Source organism: Emydura macquarii, unplaced genomic scaffold, assembly GCF_026122565.2.
Source record: "Emydura macquarii macquarii isolate MOO-44397 ecotype Brisbane River unplaced genomic scaffold, CSIRO-AGI_Emac_v2 contig_1348, whole genome shotgun sequence".
NCBI lineage: Eukaryota > Metazoa > Chordata > Testudines > Chelidae > Emydura > Emydura macquarii.
In genome coordinates, this window is record NW_027131485.1 from 19,102,733 (window position 1) to 19,119,545 (window position 16,813).

Here is a 16,813-nt window from a genome sequence, read left to right on the forward strand (position 1 = left end):
CAGTCAAATAATGAATAATTGCTCTGGATGATTTGCAAATAATCTGTGGCTCAAATATATTAAGCTATTAAGTTTTCAATAGCAAAGGTAAAAATCATGGTCTGATTGCCCAGAATTTAGAAAGCGATCAGTGCATTAGATAAACAGTTAACACTAAAGCTGGGTAAGCTATTTATTAACTTCCACTGAAGGTTAACGTCTTATGGCAATGCCACATTTAAAGGGGTCAGTTGAAGTTTGTTTAGTTTGAATTTGTGCCTGTCTCTCTCTTTTTCAGGCAATTCCTTTGCTGCTCTTTTTATGTTTCCATATCCCTTTTCTGATACTCTTCTGCATGTTGGCCCCAAGGTTCTTGTTTGCCGATTAATGACATGAGATCTCACAATTACTCATTAGCATTCTGTGTCTGGTTTTTTAAGCTTCATGCTGGCAGCAATCCTCATCCTCTAAATGGTGTGCAATGTAACAAGCACAGGGAGAAACAGTAGCTCTTAAGTTCCAGTTCTAAGAGCAGTGCTGTTTGCTACACATTGTTTCATGGTCATAACATTTCATTAACTAGTCTCGGATAGATGAAAGTTCAGGTCTTTTTTCTCTGTCATCAAAATGGCTTCATCCTTTTCTTTTATTTTACTAACTTGTCTCATCTGCCATGGAAGCACTTTCCTTCACCTACAGACGCCAATCTGCTTCCATTTGCAGACCAGTGCATGGGGAAGGCAAACCCTTAGCAGATCTTCTGAGGAGCATCTAGATAGTTTTTTTGAAGAGAACACTGCCTTCTCCCATCTATGTAATCATGCCCTCTCATTTTATTAACAGAAAACGACAGAGTAGTAAGGGATGTGGTAAATCCTCTGTCATTGGGAGTCTTTGAATCAACACTGAATGTCTTTCTAAAACACAGGCTGTAATTCAGCCACAAATTATTGGGTTCAATGTACTGGTTGAAATTTTATGGCCTGTTATCCAGGAGGTCACACTAGATCATCATAATGTCCCCTTCTGATCTTAAAATTTGTGAAAGTCCAATCTTCTTGATTAGTCTAGCAATATATCAAATGGGTTAACTCAGACTCTTAAAACTTTTAAGTTGTTCAATTAATGAATTGATCTTTTTTCCCTAGTCTTGTCAGTGGTTCTTTAGGTGGCTTTATTGCCCTTATTTGGTAGTTCTTGTTTAGCATTAGACCTATTAATGTCTTTCTAGCATTATGATTAAAATCAGTTGCATGGACCATTATCCAGTCCTACTTGGAATGCTGTTACCCAGCACTCTGTCAGGCCTGTTCAGTTGTCAGTGTTGTTCTGTGTAAGTGAAATAAGAAATCTCTGTGTACAATACAATGATCTTGTTATGACTTCAGGCCAAATTTGTTGGGGGCAGGGATTGGGAGGCAGAAAACTAAAGGGAACTGTAGCGGAACAGGAGTCTAAGCTTGTGTATTCTTGTGGGGTTATGGCATTGAGAGAGGCAGGATATAGATGGGGGGGACATGCAGTTGGGCTCTGGGGGAGGCCAATAGAGAGGTGCTCGGAGGCCGGGCATGGAGGATTGGGTGCAAGGGACCCTAGGGCATAGATGGGGGTGTTATACTTGTAAAAGAAAAGACTAGCAGGATCTTATTCAGGGGGACAAGGCAATATGCCATGTTTATTGTACATGTAAGAATATCAAAAAGCAGTCACATTCACACACACATTCATAAAGTTCTGCAAGCTGGTGTGATATAATTACCAGTCCTTCTATGCGTTGCTCAAGCCAGCCTAGTAGCCAACTAGGCTGGGCACCAGGAGGGAGCCAGGCCTCTGTCAGTCGTGAATCCGATGCTCCAAGATGACAATTGCAGAATGAGACCCAAAGTTTCCATGTTTTTACCCATCTTTTATACTTGCTGGCTCTCATGTAAGTCTGTGGGCCTTGCTGTGTCCTGCTGTCTCTAGGTTCAGTATAGTTGTTAATCACCAGCTAACTGAAAGCATGACTATTCTCTTATTTCTGCACTTTGTTTGTTCCCAGGGTGGATCCTTCTGTACTTAGGGTAGTTAATTTGTACTTTAGGGTCATTGATGGGTATTCTTCGGCCTTCAGGGTTAGGGTGGCAGTTGGTGTCTTTACTCCCCTTTCTGTTGTTAGAGCAGTTTAGGCTGGTGTCTTTTTATGCCCTGCACATAACTTCTCTTTGTGTGAGTGAGGAATGTATCAAGATATTTTTAAGTTCAATAGTACAAGTTTCAGGAAAGAGCTCACGTCAAGAAACTAACAAGATGGAGTCCACTTATGCCACACTAAACAGTACTATACCATTATCATAAGAGTAAAGGAAAAGTTTCTCTCTACGTTTCTCTCACTTGTACAATAGAACAAGGAATCTACATCTGATTTGTTTGCACAGCTCCTGGGGATGGCTCACAGGGGCATGGGCCTAGAGCATCTGTCTAGGGAGCCAGCTTCTGGAGTGACAAGAGATCAGAATCCCTGCTTTCATTTAAGAGTGAACTCTTTTTTGCAGCTCTGAGGGCTAGAGAAAGCTTGACCTTACGGACATGGTAATCAGTGTCCCAAACTGCCTGAAGATGCAGGCAAACAATAACTTCAGAGGATGTGAACTGCCCTGTTCGTCTTAACTCTGGAGGCCCCCACCCTCTCCCAAGCAGAGAAAACTTATTGGTGTGGGGGGGCATCGTATCATAGTGCTACTGGGATGGTGTATCAAGCTCCTCTCCCTGCCACCTGCCACACCCCCACCTCCTCAGTTATTGGCTGTGCAGCAGGATGCACTGCAGCAGCAAGCAAATCCTCTTGAGCCTTCTTTCATGTGACATTATGCATACAGTTTTCCAGTACCCTACCAGCCATTGTGTGGCTGCTCAACAGAGGTAGCTAGGTGCAGAGGTTTGGTTGCATGAGAGGGTTGTGTGGGAGGAAACCAGAATGACACAGCCTGCCTTTGTCTCCAGTGTTATTAAAAAGACTCCCTTCTGAGATGACACCCTGGCTGCAGTGTAAATGTAATTTCTGGCTCAGGCAGACATGTCTTCTCTAGCTTTGAGTGAGTTAGTGAGCTAAAAATAGCAGTGTAGGGTCAAAGATCGTGTGGGTACATCTACCTGAGCTAGAAATTACATCCTCGACTGCAGTGTAGATGTACCCTAGGTACGTGAACCCTGGCTGCGGTCAGGTGCTTTGGTGAAAACTGCATAAAATGCCTATGAAAGTCTGTCTGAGAGAGAATCAAAATAGCGAAGGGTTGAACTTCCTGCAAGTCCGGGAGTCACAAAAGCCTCCTCAGTCTTCCAGCACACTAACTGCTAGCTGCATTTATGCAGCTGCACTCTGGCTTTATTTGGGTCAGGGACCTATTGGCAAATTAAGCAGCTGAAGTGTCCGGGGAAAGCACTGATAAGCACACTAGCTGGCAGCAGTGCCACTCTGGCTGTCCTAAAGGGACTTTAACCCTTGGCATTCCAGGTGCCATGTGGGGGACATCCACCTCACCTCAGCTGTGTGTATGTGTGCATGTGATTCCTGTCAGGACTGCAAGATTGAATTAGGCACCCAAATTAGCTAAAACTATGGGAGCAGATGAGGCGAAACCAAACTGCCCCTCTTGGCCCGCTTGACTCATGATGTTTTGGGAATATCCTTAATCAGTAGCTTCTGTTTTCATTTTCATACTGACAAATAAAATCACTCTGCAAAACCCAATCCCAAGCAACAATTGTAATTGCTTCAGAGTCTCTGCCCAATAATCTCTGCTTGCAGTAGGAGGAGCTTTTGCCTGTGGTTTTTTGATGACTTTCTTTTCTGAAACCAAATGGCACTTTTTTTTAACCCTTTCCTTTACCATCCAGCCTGACAAAGTATGCAGAGTGCTGTCCATAAAGTTCCACAGTGGAACAGGGGTCCTGCAAACAAATTCTTGGTTCAGTTATAAAGGAAATGAGACGCGTAATCCAATGGCCACTGAAGTCAATGGAAAGGCTGTCATCAATGGGTTCTGTATCAGGCCCTGTGTGATCAAGAGATAGCCAAGCAGGCTGAGGGCAATTCAGACTGGTGAAGTGAAAAGGATGGTGATCAGTGTTTTAATTCCTGAAACTATGGTCCCCTTCGGACTGGAGAACTGATCAAATTACCCATTACCTATAATATTCTTTTCTATTGATGCTAGGCATTTTCCAGTATAGGTAAGACACATTCCCTCCTTTGAGGAGCTCCCCAACTTGTGTCAAACAAGGGTGAGGATGCTGTAATGTCACCAAGACAGTGCCATAACTCATACAGTCTTGTGTAGATAAGCTTTTGTTTCTATTAAAAAAAAAAAAAAAAAAAAGCATAAATCCAGAATTGAAGGCTTCAAAACTTGTTCTGAGGGTGAGGCTGGTGGTCTTATGGCCCAGCTTAGGAGGGCGCATACAATGTGTGTGGAGCATGGCATGGAGAAAAGTGCAAAGACAGTGGGAGAAGTAGACAAAAGGAGTAGTGAGCTGGCATTAGTGGGGTTTGATGTAGTCTCCACTACAGTAATTCCACCAAACAATTATTCTACAACTCCTGAAGAGGCTCTAAATGACAAGAGGGAGTGCGAACAAAGGGATTAGAGCAAGGGACATGACTCAGGATCGAGTCAGGGTTTCAGGCCAGAAGGGACTCTTACATAACTCTTTTCTGCTTAGAAATATTCTGTTAAAAATTCTAAATTGGACTTTAGTGGGAACTAGAAACTGTCATTTGCAGCTCTGAAGTAGAAGAATGAACAAGACAGCAAACCTATTCTTCATTTATACCTTAGAGGTTTTTTTTCCGGTAAGTAAATTTCTGTAATGGATTAATTTAGAAATCCTTTGGCATATCAGAAATGGACTACACTGAAATAAAATAATGTGGAATTCTTTAAGCTTCTGAGAGGTTCTAAACAATGGGGTGCAAGTTATAATATACATACATACACATAAAGCAGGAGAATTTTGTAGTATTTGTGGTCTCCTTCCTCTGTAGCATCAGGGATGGCCAGGGCTGGAGATGGGTAGGAGATCAAATAAACCCAAGAAGGGGTAGACCCAGTGTTGGGTATCCAACATAAAATTCACAAAGTTGCCTGCATATAAAATATTGGAATTGTCCTTATAAAGCTGCTATTAATTAGTAAAGCCAAGTATTTGCAAAACATAAGTAATAAGATACAGTAATATTGATTAATAAATCAAAATACCTGGCTGGTGATAGGACATTAATGCTACAAGTGAAGATGAGTTTATGGAATATGTCCTATCCAAAATGCTGAACATATTTGATTACTTCCAGAAATGAGCTGACATTCTAGAAGTCTTGTAGTTTTTTGGGGTGAGGGTGAAATCCTTTCCTGACCCCTCCAGGAGACTGTTTGAAGCCCTGAAGCATGAGCTTTAGAAACATAATCAATGAAAACTACTGCATTAACCTTTCTACTTTTTTGTAGTCTTTTGCAGTGGAGATTAAAGATGATCCAGGCATGGCCCGATACCTAAACAAATACTTTGCCTCAGTTTTTAATAGGGCTAATGAAGAGTTTAGGGCTAATGACAGGGGGGCTAATGGGAACAAGTATATGGGAGTAGAAATTAACATATCCAAGATGGAAGTCAAAATCAAAGTTTAATCAGACTAAATCAGGGGTGTTGGATAATCTCCATTCAAGAATATTAACAGAACTGACACATGAAATTGCAAACCCAATAGCAAGGATTTTTAATGAATCTGTAAACTCAGAGGATGTACCCCATAACTGGAGAATTGCTAATATAGTTCCTATATTTAAGAAAGGATGGACGGGAAGTGATATGGGAAAGTACAGGCCTGTTAGTTTGACCTCAGTTGTATGCAAGGTCTCTGAACAAATTTTGAAAATAAAGGACACAGTAATTGGGATAAAATACGAAAGGTAGATCATGCCAGACATAGCTGATCTCCTTCTTTGGGAAGATAACTGATTTTTTTAGACAAAGGAAATACAGTAGATCTCATCTACATGGACCTCAGTAAGGCATTTGATGCAGTGCCACATGTGAAATTTAGTTCAGTTGGAGAAGATGAGGATTAATATGAGAACTGAAGGGTGGATAAGGAACTGGTTAATGAGGAGACTATGACAGGTCATACTGAAAGGTGAACTGTCAGGGTGGTGGGAGGTTATTAGTGGAGTTCCTCAGGGATCGGTCTTGGGACCAAATCTTATTTAACATTTTTATTAATGACCTTGGCACAAAAAATGTGTGTGCGCTAATAAAATTTGCTGAGAACACAAAATTGGCAGATATTGCCAATACAGAGGAGGACTGGAATATAATACAAGAAGATCTGGATGATCTTGAAAACTGGAGTAATAGAAATGGGATAACCTTAGGAACTAACAAGAATTTTTGCTTTAAGATGAGGATTTATCAGTTAGAAGAGGAGGAGAAAGACCTGGGTGTATTGGTTGATCATCGGATGACTGAGCTGCCAGGGTGATGTGCCTGTGAAAAAGGCTAATGCAGTCCTAGGATAGATCAGGTGAGGTATTTCCGGTAGAGACAGGGAAGTGTTAGTACCGATATAAAAGGCACTGATGAGACCTCATCTGGAATACTGTGTGCAATTCTCGTCCCCCATGTTTGAGAAAGATTAATTCAAACTGGAACAGATGCAAAGAGAGGGCTACTAGGATGATCCAAAGAATGGAAAACGTAGCTTCTGAGAGAGAACTCAAAGAGCTTGACTTGTTTAGCGTAACAAAATGAAAGCAGAGGAGAGAGATGATTGTTCTCTATAAATACATCTAAAAAGAGAAATACCAGGGAGGGAGAGGAGTTGTTTTAAGTTAAGCACCAATGTGGACACAAGAACAATAGCTATAAATTAGCCATCAACAAGTATAGGCTTCAAATTAGACAAAGAAAGGTTCCTAACCATGAGAGACGTGAAGTTCTGGAACAGCTGCCCCAGGGAAGCAGTGGGGGCAAAAACTGGCTTCAAGACTGAGCTCGGTAAGTTTATGGAGGGGATGATATGATGAGACTGCCTACAATGGCATGTAGCCGAGCTGCGGCTGCTACTAGAGCCCATGCAGGCTCTGCTGTCCCTTGTGCAGGTTAGGAATAGGCACACTCTGACCCTGAGTTCTCCAAGCATTCCTCTGCAGTGTCTAGCCCCTTTTCCACTGAACCGTTAAACAGAATTACCAGGCCTGCTGTTCACAAAGGAGCAGTATATCACAGCTGACTAGTTACACTTTAGAACACAGCTCTGCTTAACACACCACAGCTAGATTTGTTTATAGAGAAAGCAAGTATAAGTTTATTTCACAAAGAATAAAGATTCATAGGATAGCAAATACGGTTTACATATAAAATAAAATCCTAACACACGTTCTAGAGCCTGAAAACTCACAAGATGCCCTCTTGTCTGTTTACCCCCAATGTCCTTCTCACAGCATTTTTCAACCAGGCTGGATGAGACCCTTCTTTCATGAGTCCAAACCTGCTGGCAACTTGTCTCCCCTTAATGAAGTATATCATCTCAGACCTTTGATCTTCACCTGAAAACAGAGTCCTTCCCCTCACCCTCCTTTACCTCTTCCTGTTAATTACCTTCTGAAGTCCTTGCAAGCTCTTCATGCATTTGACTCAATGTGCTAATAGACTTCTAATGTAAGACACACAATGGTCAGCTAGAGCGCTAAGCATCTCCCATCTTCTGTCTGGAAAAGCTTGTCTCAAGGCATGCTAGTTGCCTCTGAGTGACCTGCCTTTAACTACAAGACATCTATTTCTTACCACCCTGGTACCCTGCTCCCAATATCTCGAGCAAAACATCCCTGTTCATTATTCTGTCAAACCATCTTATCTTACAAGGGGTCAGTGTGTTCCTCTACCATCTCTTAAGAATGTGTTTACACAGTTACTTGAGAACTCCCAATGTTCTTGTTCTGTCCTCTCTGGTCAGCAATGTGCTTACATGATTAGCCAATACTTAGGGTGTTGTTTTGCCAAAGCTAGGCCTACTGTGGTTCACAGCTTTTGGTTCACACTTAGTTGTGCCTATGGCTCCTGCAAGGCCTACACCCTGTAACCATTATGCACCCCTTGTCCTCTGCCAGTTGCCACCAAGAGGTCCTTGGGTCACAATAAAACACAAACCAGAAGGGACCCCCCCAGGGTTGCTGAGCCCTGCTCCACACCTTCATGGAGCCACAGTCAGAGGCAAGTGTAGATGGAGTCTAAGTTGGATGTAACACCTTCTTCCAGTCCCCCAACGTGTGCTACATGCCTCATGCTTTCCATTACAAAGGGGACAAGGGTGACTTACCCCTCTTGTGTGCCTTGCTGCCTTCCTTTTTCTGGACCCTCAATGTGTTATACTACCTTCAACTTGGAGCTAAATTCAGAGGGTAAGGGTAAGCAGGTGTGAGTCTAAACTGAATAAGCATTTGTTTTCCCTACACCCAAGACATGCCCCACTCCGTACCAGCAGTTAACCTAGAGGAAAGTTAATAGAGACTGTATTAGCTTTGCTGGAGAGCCCTCTAAACCCCATAGGAGGGACAGGTGTCAGGTGGAGCATTTTTTGCAGTGTTGTCCCCTTGGAACTGCACTGTCAGCAAGCAGAGGTAGAGCTGCAGGGGCCCCTGACTTGTAAAAGTACAGGACCTCACATGAATTGCTCTGGGTCATGGTTACAGCATTAACTGCACCTGTGACCCCCTCTTCTGTCTTTCTCAAGTGCACTCTTTGAAGTGCTGGGGCCTACACCTTCACTCCTCTCAGTGTGGAAGCTCACAATGCTCCCCTCCCGGCCCCAGGTCCCTGAGCTATAAACATCCTTATTCAACAAACCGTGATTCCTCAGCAGTTCCAGCTGGGGTTAGCACCTGCAGATAAGTGCAGTGACTCAGAGCAGCTTCTTCAAAACAAACTATTTATTTATCCATAACATAAAGAGAAAAGAGTTCGAACAACTCAAGGCCTACGTGCAAAAGGCTTACCTAAAGCTTCAACGCCTCGGGAGGCCCAACTCTTTCAGACCTGTTCTGCAGAGTCTGTCCCCATGTGTCAGTCAGCTCTCCTGGAGCAGTTTCCTAACAACCCAGTCTCTCCCCTGGACTCTGGATTTTTATCTAGAGTTCTTTGTTTCAGCTTTCATGCCTGCAGGTCCGCTCATACCCCAGTCAGGGTGTTTCACACAGATTGGTCAGAAGAATACTTCAAAGGCATTGATACTTGTATTGTCAGTTCAATTCCAGTGACTGGATTATATAAAGCCACCTGCCTTCCTACAGACCTACAGTGATGCTGTGAGGAAGCATGCAATAGTCATAAAACAAAATACAGCTATCTCCCCCATCCTTCACACTCTGTGAATCCACATGGACCCTGAAGGAAGGGGAACCTGCAGTTTGTAGGCTAGAGTCCTTGTCCTTTCATGAGGCAACCTCCTTCTCAAAGAATCTGCAGAAACTCTATCAGAAGTTTCTTGGCCCCTAGGTGTGTGTGTCTGTGTGGAGTCGCAATCTGGCCAAGTGATCCTGGCCCCAAACATGCACCTGGGTTACCTGGATATCCTTTCTCTTGGGTGCAATCCACTGTGTCTATTGCAGAGAGGAATGTTTCACCCTAATTTGACCACCAGTTCTACATATAATAGTGTCTTGTGTCTGTGCTTTTAAAACCACTTCCCTTCATGAGATGCTACGAGTCTGTGTTTAGCAGTAGATGAATTCAGTAAAGGAAATTGTGTAACATGTAGCTGTTTTTGTGTGTGTATGTGTATGTATTGCCACAACCTATTCTAAGCTACATTTTATTTTCTTAACTTGCAACTTCATTCTTGTTTCCAATGAAAGTTGAGTTAATCTCTCTGCTTTCATTTTGTCAGGTCAGGCACTAGTTTCAAAGGTTTGTACAGATCTAAAGAGATGCATTCATCATTCTCTGTCTTTGATCTCTATTCAACATTAAGGATACGAGAACCTCTCAGACCAGTTGGGTTCCAGATGACCATGTTTGCTAACCAAGTACAAACACACAATATAGCCTAGCTACATATATACCTGCTGCTCTGTTTGGTTTTGTTGGCTTCTGCAATACAAGGCAGGCAGACTCAGTAGCGGGCTCCCAATGATTGAAAGGGATAGGACCCAATTCCTCAATTTTACAGTAGCCTGTGAAGTAAATTAGGATTACTTTTTTATGGTAATTAAGGTTTCCAGTTGATTTTTTTTTTTCCAAACAAAAAATGGTGAGACTAGCACTTAGTGTTTGGATTTAAAGTTGCTGACCAGCAAATCCTACATTTTACAGTAGTTTTGCTGAGAGATTTTTATATTTCTGACTGGCCCAGGCCTAGGTTTTAGTGAGACAGGAGGGTGCACAGAGTTTCTCTGCTTCTACCTCGGCATACTTCAAACTTCCTACTTTAAAACCAGCCACCCAGGCAGATCCTGTGCTTAGAGAAGTCTCTACTCCTCCCTCCACGCTCCCCAATACTCATCAGATACCTCATCACTGTCTCAGCCCCCTCATGTGGCACTGGGGGACACAGGAGCTCTGAAATGTGACACTGTCAAATGAAGTGACCCTCTTTCCAGAACTGTTTCCCTCATCACTGAACCTCTTGCTCTTTTGTGTGTAGTCCCCTCTTCTGCCCCCTCTTACTAATGCCCTCTGTGCTTTCATCTCACTTTCTTTCTCCTCCCTCTGTCCTCGGCTGGAGTGCAGTCTGTCCTGCCATGCAGTCACTTTATCCAAAGGTGTAGCACCGCTAATTAAACTTGGGCAGCCCTGTTTCCTCTGCTCAGTCCTCTGGACCCGCTGCTTGTAACGTATGGACAGAGGGCAACATGGCAGACCTGAGGACACAGCAGACTGCACAGTGCTTTCAGACCATAGAAGGATAGGAGGGCACAATGGTGGACATCCTACTATGACTATTGGGGGACTGTCTGTACAACTTACGAATTCTTGTTGGTATTGTGAAGTTGTTCTCAGGAAAACTGCAGTGTGATGGAATGCCTCTGTGTATCCATCATTGCTGATAAGCCTGTAAACTGGTCTCTTTCTGACTAGATGCAGTGGAGAGTGGTTAACCTTAACAACTGAACTCTAACCCGTCAATTGGTATTCTAAGAAGGTTGGCTGGAGGTGGGAAAAGCCAGTTGTAGCTTCTTGGGTTTGGAGAGTGGGAAAATTAACAGCAGCAGTACCAAGGAACTATGGTGGTGTTGGAACATATGAACTCAAGGGACTCAGAGACACTTAGGAAGCTTTTGGTGGAAGGAGAGAGGAACAGTCAGGCATAGTTCTGTAAGGAGGAGGGGGTTGATTTAGCTGGAGGACCAAGCAGGGTCAGAGAAAACAAGATGACCTGGAGGAGAAGTTGCTCCATAGTTCAAAAGTCAAGCCATGAGCTGCAACAGAAGCATCCTGGACATCCCCAAAGGACCTAGGCCCCAGCCCAAAGAATAATCCAGAGTGGTAATAAACTGAGGCAGGGAATCTGTACAGGGTTTATTATTTTTGTATAGGTCTGTGCTTTTCTTGTTCCTTGAAGAAAAAAAAAAAAGGCAATGGTGAGTTAGAATCTTGTGCAAAATCTCTCTATATGTGTTACACTTCATATATGTCCTTGAGGAGTCAACTGATGGTCCCACAATACCCCCATGGCTGGAGTAGGGCAGCAATTCTGTAGTATCTTCCATTTTAAAATCTCAGTGCTTGAAGTCAGTACAAGTAGCAGATGTTCAATGCCTTTAGGATTTGGCTTTTGAAAGTGAAATATAAACAGACTGCTACAATATCCGGTTTGAGTAAGCAGCATTCTGATTGACAGATTTCAGCACTGCCCGCTTTAGAGTAGAGTTGATGGTAGATGCCATGACAAAAGTTATAAACTATTGATAAACAACTTTACTTTATTCTGTTCCTCATTTTGTGCTTTGATTTCAGGTAGCAAAAGACAAATCATGGATTCAGCAGTTTTGACTGAAAATAGCTTTCTTGATTTGCTGCACAGCAATATTGATCCATTGCATCTATACAGCCTCTTGGACACAAGGTTATCTGATGAAGATGAAGAAAGTGAACTTTCAACAGGTTAGTAAGGCAGTGAATTATCCTGGTATGTAGCCAGGTCGTTGGATGAAAGTAGAAGTGCCATAACTTAACAAAGGGCACTTTATTGTGATAGTATAGCTAATCTAATTGCAGATGTGGAATTCTGATGTGATGACTCTAAATAATGGTGTATACACATCTAGATACAGAAGTTGGTTCCAGATACCATCCTGTGCTAAGTTTTTGTACCTGAGTTACAACTCTGTCTGTTCAGCTTGTGGTTTATAAACATACTTTCTTACATGTTGCTCATAATGAGAGGCTAATATCTTTGGCATGCAGTTCAACAGCATAAGGAGAGCTATGCAAGCTTTCCTACCCTGTCCTGGTCAAGCACAACTGGCAACACCTCTGCAATTTCAGGCCCACGCCTTTACTAAGCAGAGACTTTAGCTGAGCCAGACTGAGTGAGGACAGACATCCACAAATTAAACCAGCAAATTAATTTCCTCTGGTGATCCAAGATTTGACCTTAAGTCTTGAGGTATATGACCAATGTACTAGCAGCTGCAGGGGACTTAACCAGTTGCAGCATGACTTCTTAAAGTTAAACCATGGTGGGAGGAGGCCATCTCTGTGCATGTAGGGATTCCCTTCCCAGTTCCCAGGACCAGCTGGGTTGGAGGCTGTCTCCTGTCTATTTCCTGACCCTCAAATCCAAACCTACCTGAGGATGTCATTGTGATTGTGGTGGTAAATCTGCAGTAGTGCCTGCTAGGCTAGTGGGCTACATACTTGTTGACCTCATGCAATTTCTTGCTCTCCTTGTACTCCTCCAGTGGGTTTCTCTGTGGGAGGGGGAAAATCATCTGCAGCTGTGTTAATTTGGTGTCTTAGCATTTCCACCAGATCAAGTGTGCCTTGAATGTTGAGACCAGATAAAGGCCTTCAGAACTGGCAGGTTTTCTTTTAAAGACCATTTGCTATAAACAGATTTACCACCTTGTACTTAGAAAATAGCAACATAGCTTTTAAAAATGTAGGGAAAGATCCATATCTCTAACAGAGGAGGGCCTGATTCTCCCCGCCTTGCACTTTGTAGTAACTTTGTCTGGGCCAAGGGAGTGTAGAACATTACTGTCGTGGGGTGCGTGACTGGCACCTCCTCCCGATTCTCTGGAGATTAGCTTGAGGCTGATGCCCCCATCTGCAGTTTGCATGCTGTCATGCCATGCTGTCCCTCTGCAGCTCCTATCACAGCCCCAGGAACCACAGCATCCTCTTTGTGGCTCAGCCCTCCAGCTGTATCACTGCCCACATTTCCCCCTTCTGTTGGAGGGATTTAGCTCAATAATCTTAGGCACTCTTCCCACTCACTGCGTCAGTGCCATTCACATAGTGGCTGGTAGGGGAACCCAGGCCCACCCTCTTCTGTGGGTTCCAGCCCAGAGACCCTCAGCTCAGCAGTCTGGGCTTTCTCTCTCTAGCTTCACTGCCCAACCCCACTTTTCTTCCTGGACCTACCAGTTACCAAAGCCTCCTCCCTTTCCCCAGGGAGTGATTGCAACCTCCCTCACTGCTGGTACTAGCTGCCTTTTCCCAGTAGCCCCTTTCCCTTCCACTCCTGGGCTTTATAGGCCCCACTTATTCCTGCCTAGCTGAGCTCCTTAATTACCTGCCAAATTGATTATTTGGCTCATCTGGTCTGCATTACACCCTGCAGGGATAGTTACCCCATCACAGTTACCAAAGCAGATGGTGCAATGCAGTGGAGAATCAGGCTCCAGAATATGGAGCCATTTCATGTTTAATTACTGCTTGGTCTGAGATCAGAGGCCAAGGTTTGCCCTCTGATCTCCTGCCTGCTACTGAAACCTTCAGGAATATGTCTGTGCAGATGGGGCCCCACTTATGCAACAAAGTCTAAAAGCAGGAGGAGTTAAGGACCAAAGATTTTATTGTCCTCTTAGTTATACCAATAAAGCTCCATTGACTTGATCAGTTACTCCTGATTCTCACCAGTGTGAGAAGAGAATCAGGCCCAGAGTTTTAAGCATGTTACTTAGATTTGTTAGCCTTAAAATGCGGTTTCCATTCCTGTGTAATGGGCTGGCCTTGAGTCAGTTAGACTCATAGATTCTAAGGTCAGAAGGGACCAATATGATCATCTAGTCTGACCTCCTGCACATCGCAGGCCACGGAACCTCACCCACCCACTCCTATAATAAACTTCTAACCTATGAATGAGTTATTAAAGTCCTGAAATCATGGTTTAAAGACTTCAAGGTACAGAGAATCCACCAGCAAGTGAGCCGTGCCCCATGCTGCAGAGGAAGGCGAAAAACCTCCAGAGCCTTTGCCAATCTGCCCTGGGGGAAAATTCCTTCCCAGCCCCAAATATGGTGATCAGTTAAACCCTGAGCATGTGGGCAAGACTCACCAGCCAGACACCCAAAAAAGAATTCTCTGTAATAACTCAGAACCCATCCCATTTAACATCCCTTCACAGGCCATTGGCATATCTACCACCAGTAGTCAAAGATCCGTTAATTGCCAAACTAGGCTGTCCCATCATACCATCCCCTCCATAAATTTATCAAGCTCAGTTTTGAAGCCAGCTAGATTTTTTGCCCCCACTGCTCCCTTTGGAAGGCTATTCCAGAACTACACTCCTCTGACGGTTAGAAACCTGCGTCTAATTTCAAGTTTAAACTTCCTGATGGCCAATTTATATCAATAAGTTATTGTGTCCACATTGGCACTGAACTTAAATAGTTCCTCTCCCTCCCTGGTATTTATCCCTCAGATGTGTTTACAGAGAGCAGTCATATCTCCCCTCAACCTTCTTTTGGTTAGACTAAACAAGTCAAGCTCTTTGAGTCTCATCCCATAAGACAAGTTTTCCATTCCATGGCTCATCCTAGTAGCCCTTCTCTGCACCTGTTCCAGTTTGAATTCATCTTTCTTAAACATGGGGGACCAGAACTGCACACAGTATTCCAGATGAGGTCTCACCAGCACCTTGTTGGTTCCAATATCTATCACAAAACCTATCTATCAACAACATTTATCACAAAATGAATGCTCAAGGGAGAATTAATAATTCTGCCCTTTCGACTTGTCTTGCCTTCTGGATTTCTTTACTGTGACCATGGCATTCACTGACCTAATGTAACTTTTTTTTATTCTAGACCCTGACATTGATACCATCAACCATGATCAGTTCAGCAATTTGGATGCCTTTTATACAATAGAAAGCAATGAAAGCGAGGAAGAATCTCTTTTTTCAAATACAGGAGAAGCTTACTCTAGAATAGGTATGAGATTTTTTTTGGGGGAGAGGGAGGTTGATGTTATGGGGATAACCAGACCAATAAAGGGGGTCTGTCACTCTGTAACCCTGGTGCCTTTATGCTGTGCCACTTTGGTTCAGACCCCTGACATCAGCAACCTGCCCATAAGCACAAAATCTTAACCTGGCTTCCATCAGCCTACTTACTCCTCGCAGGGTGATACCAATAGCCCTTCCCTTCCAGTCCCAAGTCTCCTCAAATCCGTCCTTCCTGAGTTCTTAACTGCCAGACACATGGATCATCCCCCTCTGGCTCATCGCCCCCAAAGGCATGAAACCAGTCCCCCAGTGATCAGCTCACTCTGACACCCACACGCCACACAGTTTGGACAACAGAGACCAACTTGGAGTAACACTAAACAAGAGGTTTATTTAATAGATTGTGGTAAAGTCAGGCCAGATGGCCACAAAAGGGTATACCAGGGCTGGGGTGTGAACCCAAGAATGTCAAAAGCCCTTTCTCCTGCAAGCAGAGGAGAGAGTACTGCAGGGCAATTAAAGACACCTGGACCCAATGAAGGGCGACTCCAGTTGTACTTAAACCCTACCTTCCCTAAAAATCCCTTTTCTAATATAAGTTACCGATTGTCTTTGAACTTGTGGCGACCGGTGACTTTTTTGACAGCTGAGGCACAAATCACAAAATAGTTATTTCCACCCGCACCCAGTGTATAATTTATTAGCTATTAAAAGCTTACCTTATTTACACTGAAGGAGCAGCAGATGGAGCTGGGAGCTGGCACTGCCCCTGCTGGCTCTTTGGGCACATATATAGGGCCCCACCGCATGTGGGCAAGGCCTATTTGGTACTGAGACATGGGCAGCCCACGTGGGAGAGAGCGGGGGAGGCATAAGGTGCAGGCCCCATCCCCATGTCCCTGCAAGCCCTGGTTTACTGCTAGAATCCTGCTATGGCCTCACCGAGCAGTAGTTACCACAGCAATGCCTTTATAAAGTGACGCCTGGGCATGGTAAATTGCACCTTAACAAGGCAGCTTCATGAGGTACTGTTAACTAAACCGGGATTTGAGCCTCACGCACTACTACGTTCTTCAAACTTTCTGGCACTGCATTTTGCTTCGCTATCGGAGAGAGTGAATTGTGATGTTTAAATCAAATTGCAATTTGTCCTCCGATCTGTGTATATATTTATCAGTTAAATAAAAGACTACACAGAATGTTTTTGGAGCTTTGGGGAAATCTTGATTGGTGGGGTCTCATTTGCCTAGGCTGACAAGCTGCCCTGACTTTTCAGTTTCCCAGTGAACCCCCTAGCTAAGCAGGGATCCAGCATTTTGCAGACAGCTTCCTGCTTAGAGGCTGCCTAATGAAAAGCTCAGTTTCAAGCCTCCTTTTTAAAGGACTTTGCCCCCCGCCCTCCTTCTGATA

The 16,813-nt window shown here is 43.8% G+C and overlaps 1 protein-coding gene across 1 annotated transcript in view; it reads left to right on the forward strand.

The window, feature by feature from the left end:
- The window catches only part of CIITA (class II major histocompatibility complex transactivator), a 54,548-nt gene that overhangs the window by 8,925 nt on the left and 28,810 nt on the right, over positions 1 to 16,813 (forward strand). Inside the window, exons 3-4 of the mRNA XM_067551306.1 lie at positions 11,965 to 12,111; positions 15,264 to 15,389. Of these exons, the coding sequence (XP_067407407.1) occupies positions 11,965 to 12,111; positions 15,264 to 15,389 (273 nt within the window). The remainder of the gene's footprint in view (positions 1 to 11,964; positions 12,112 to 15,263; positions 15,390 to 16,813) is intronic.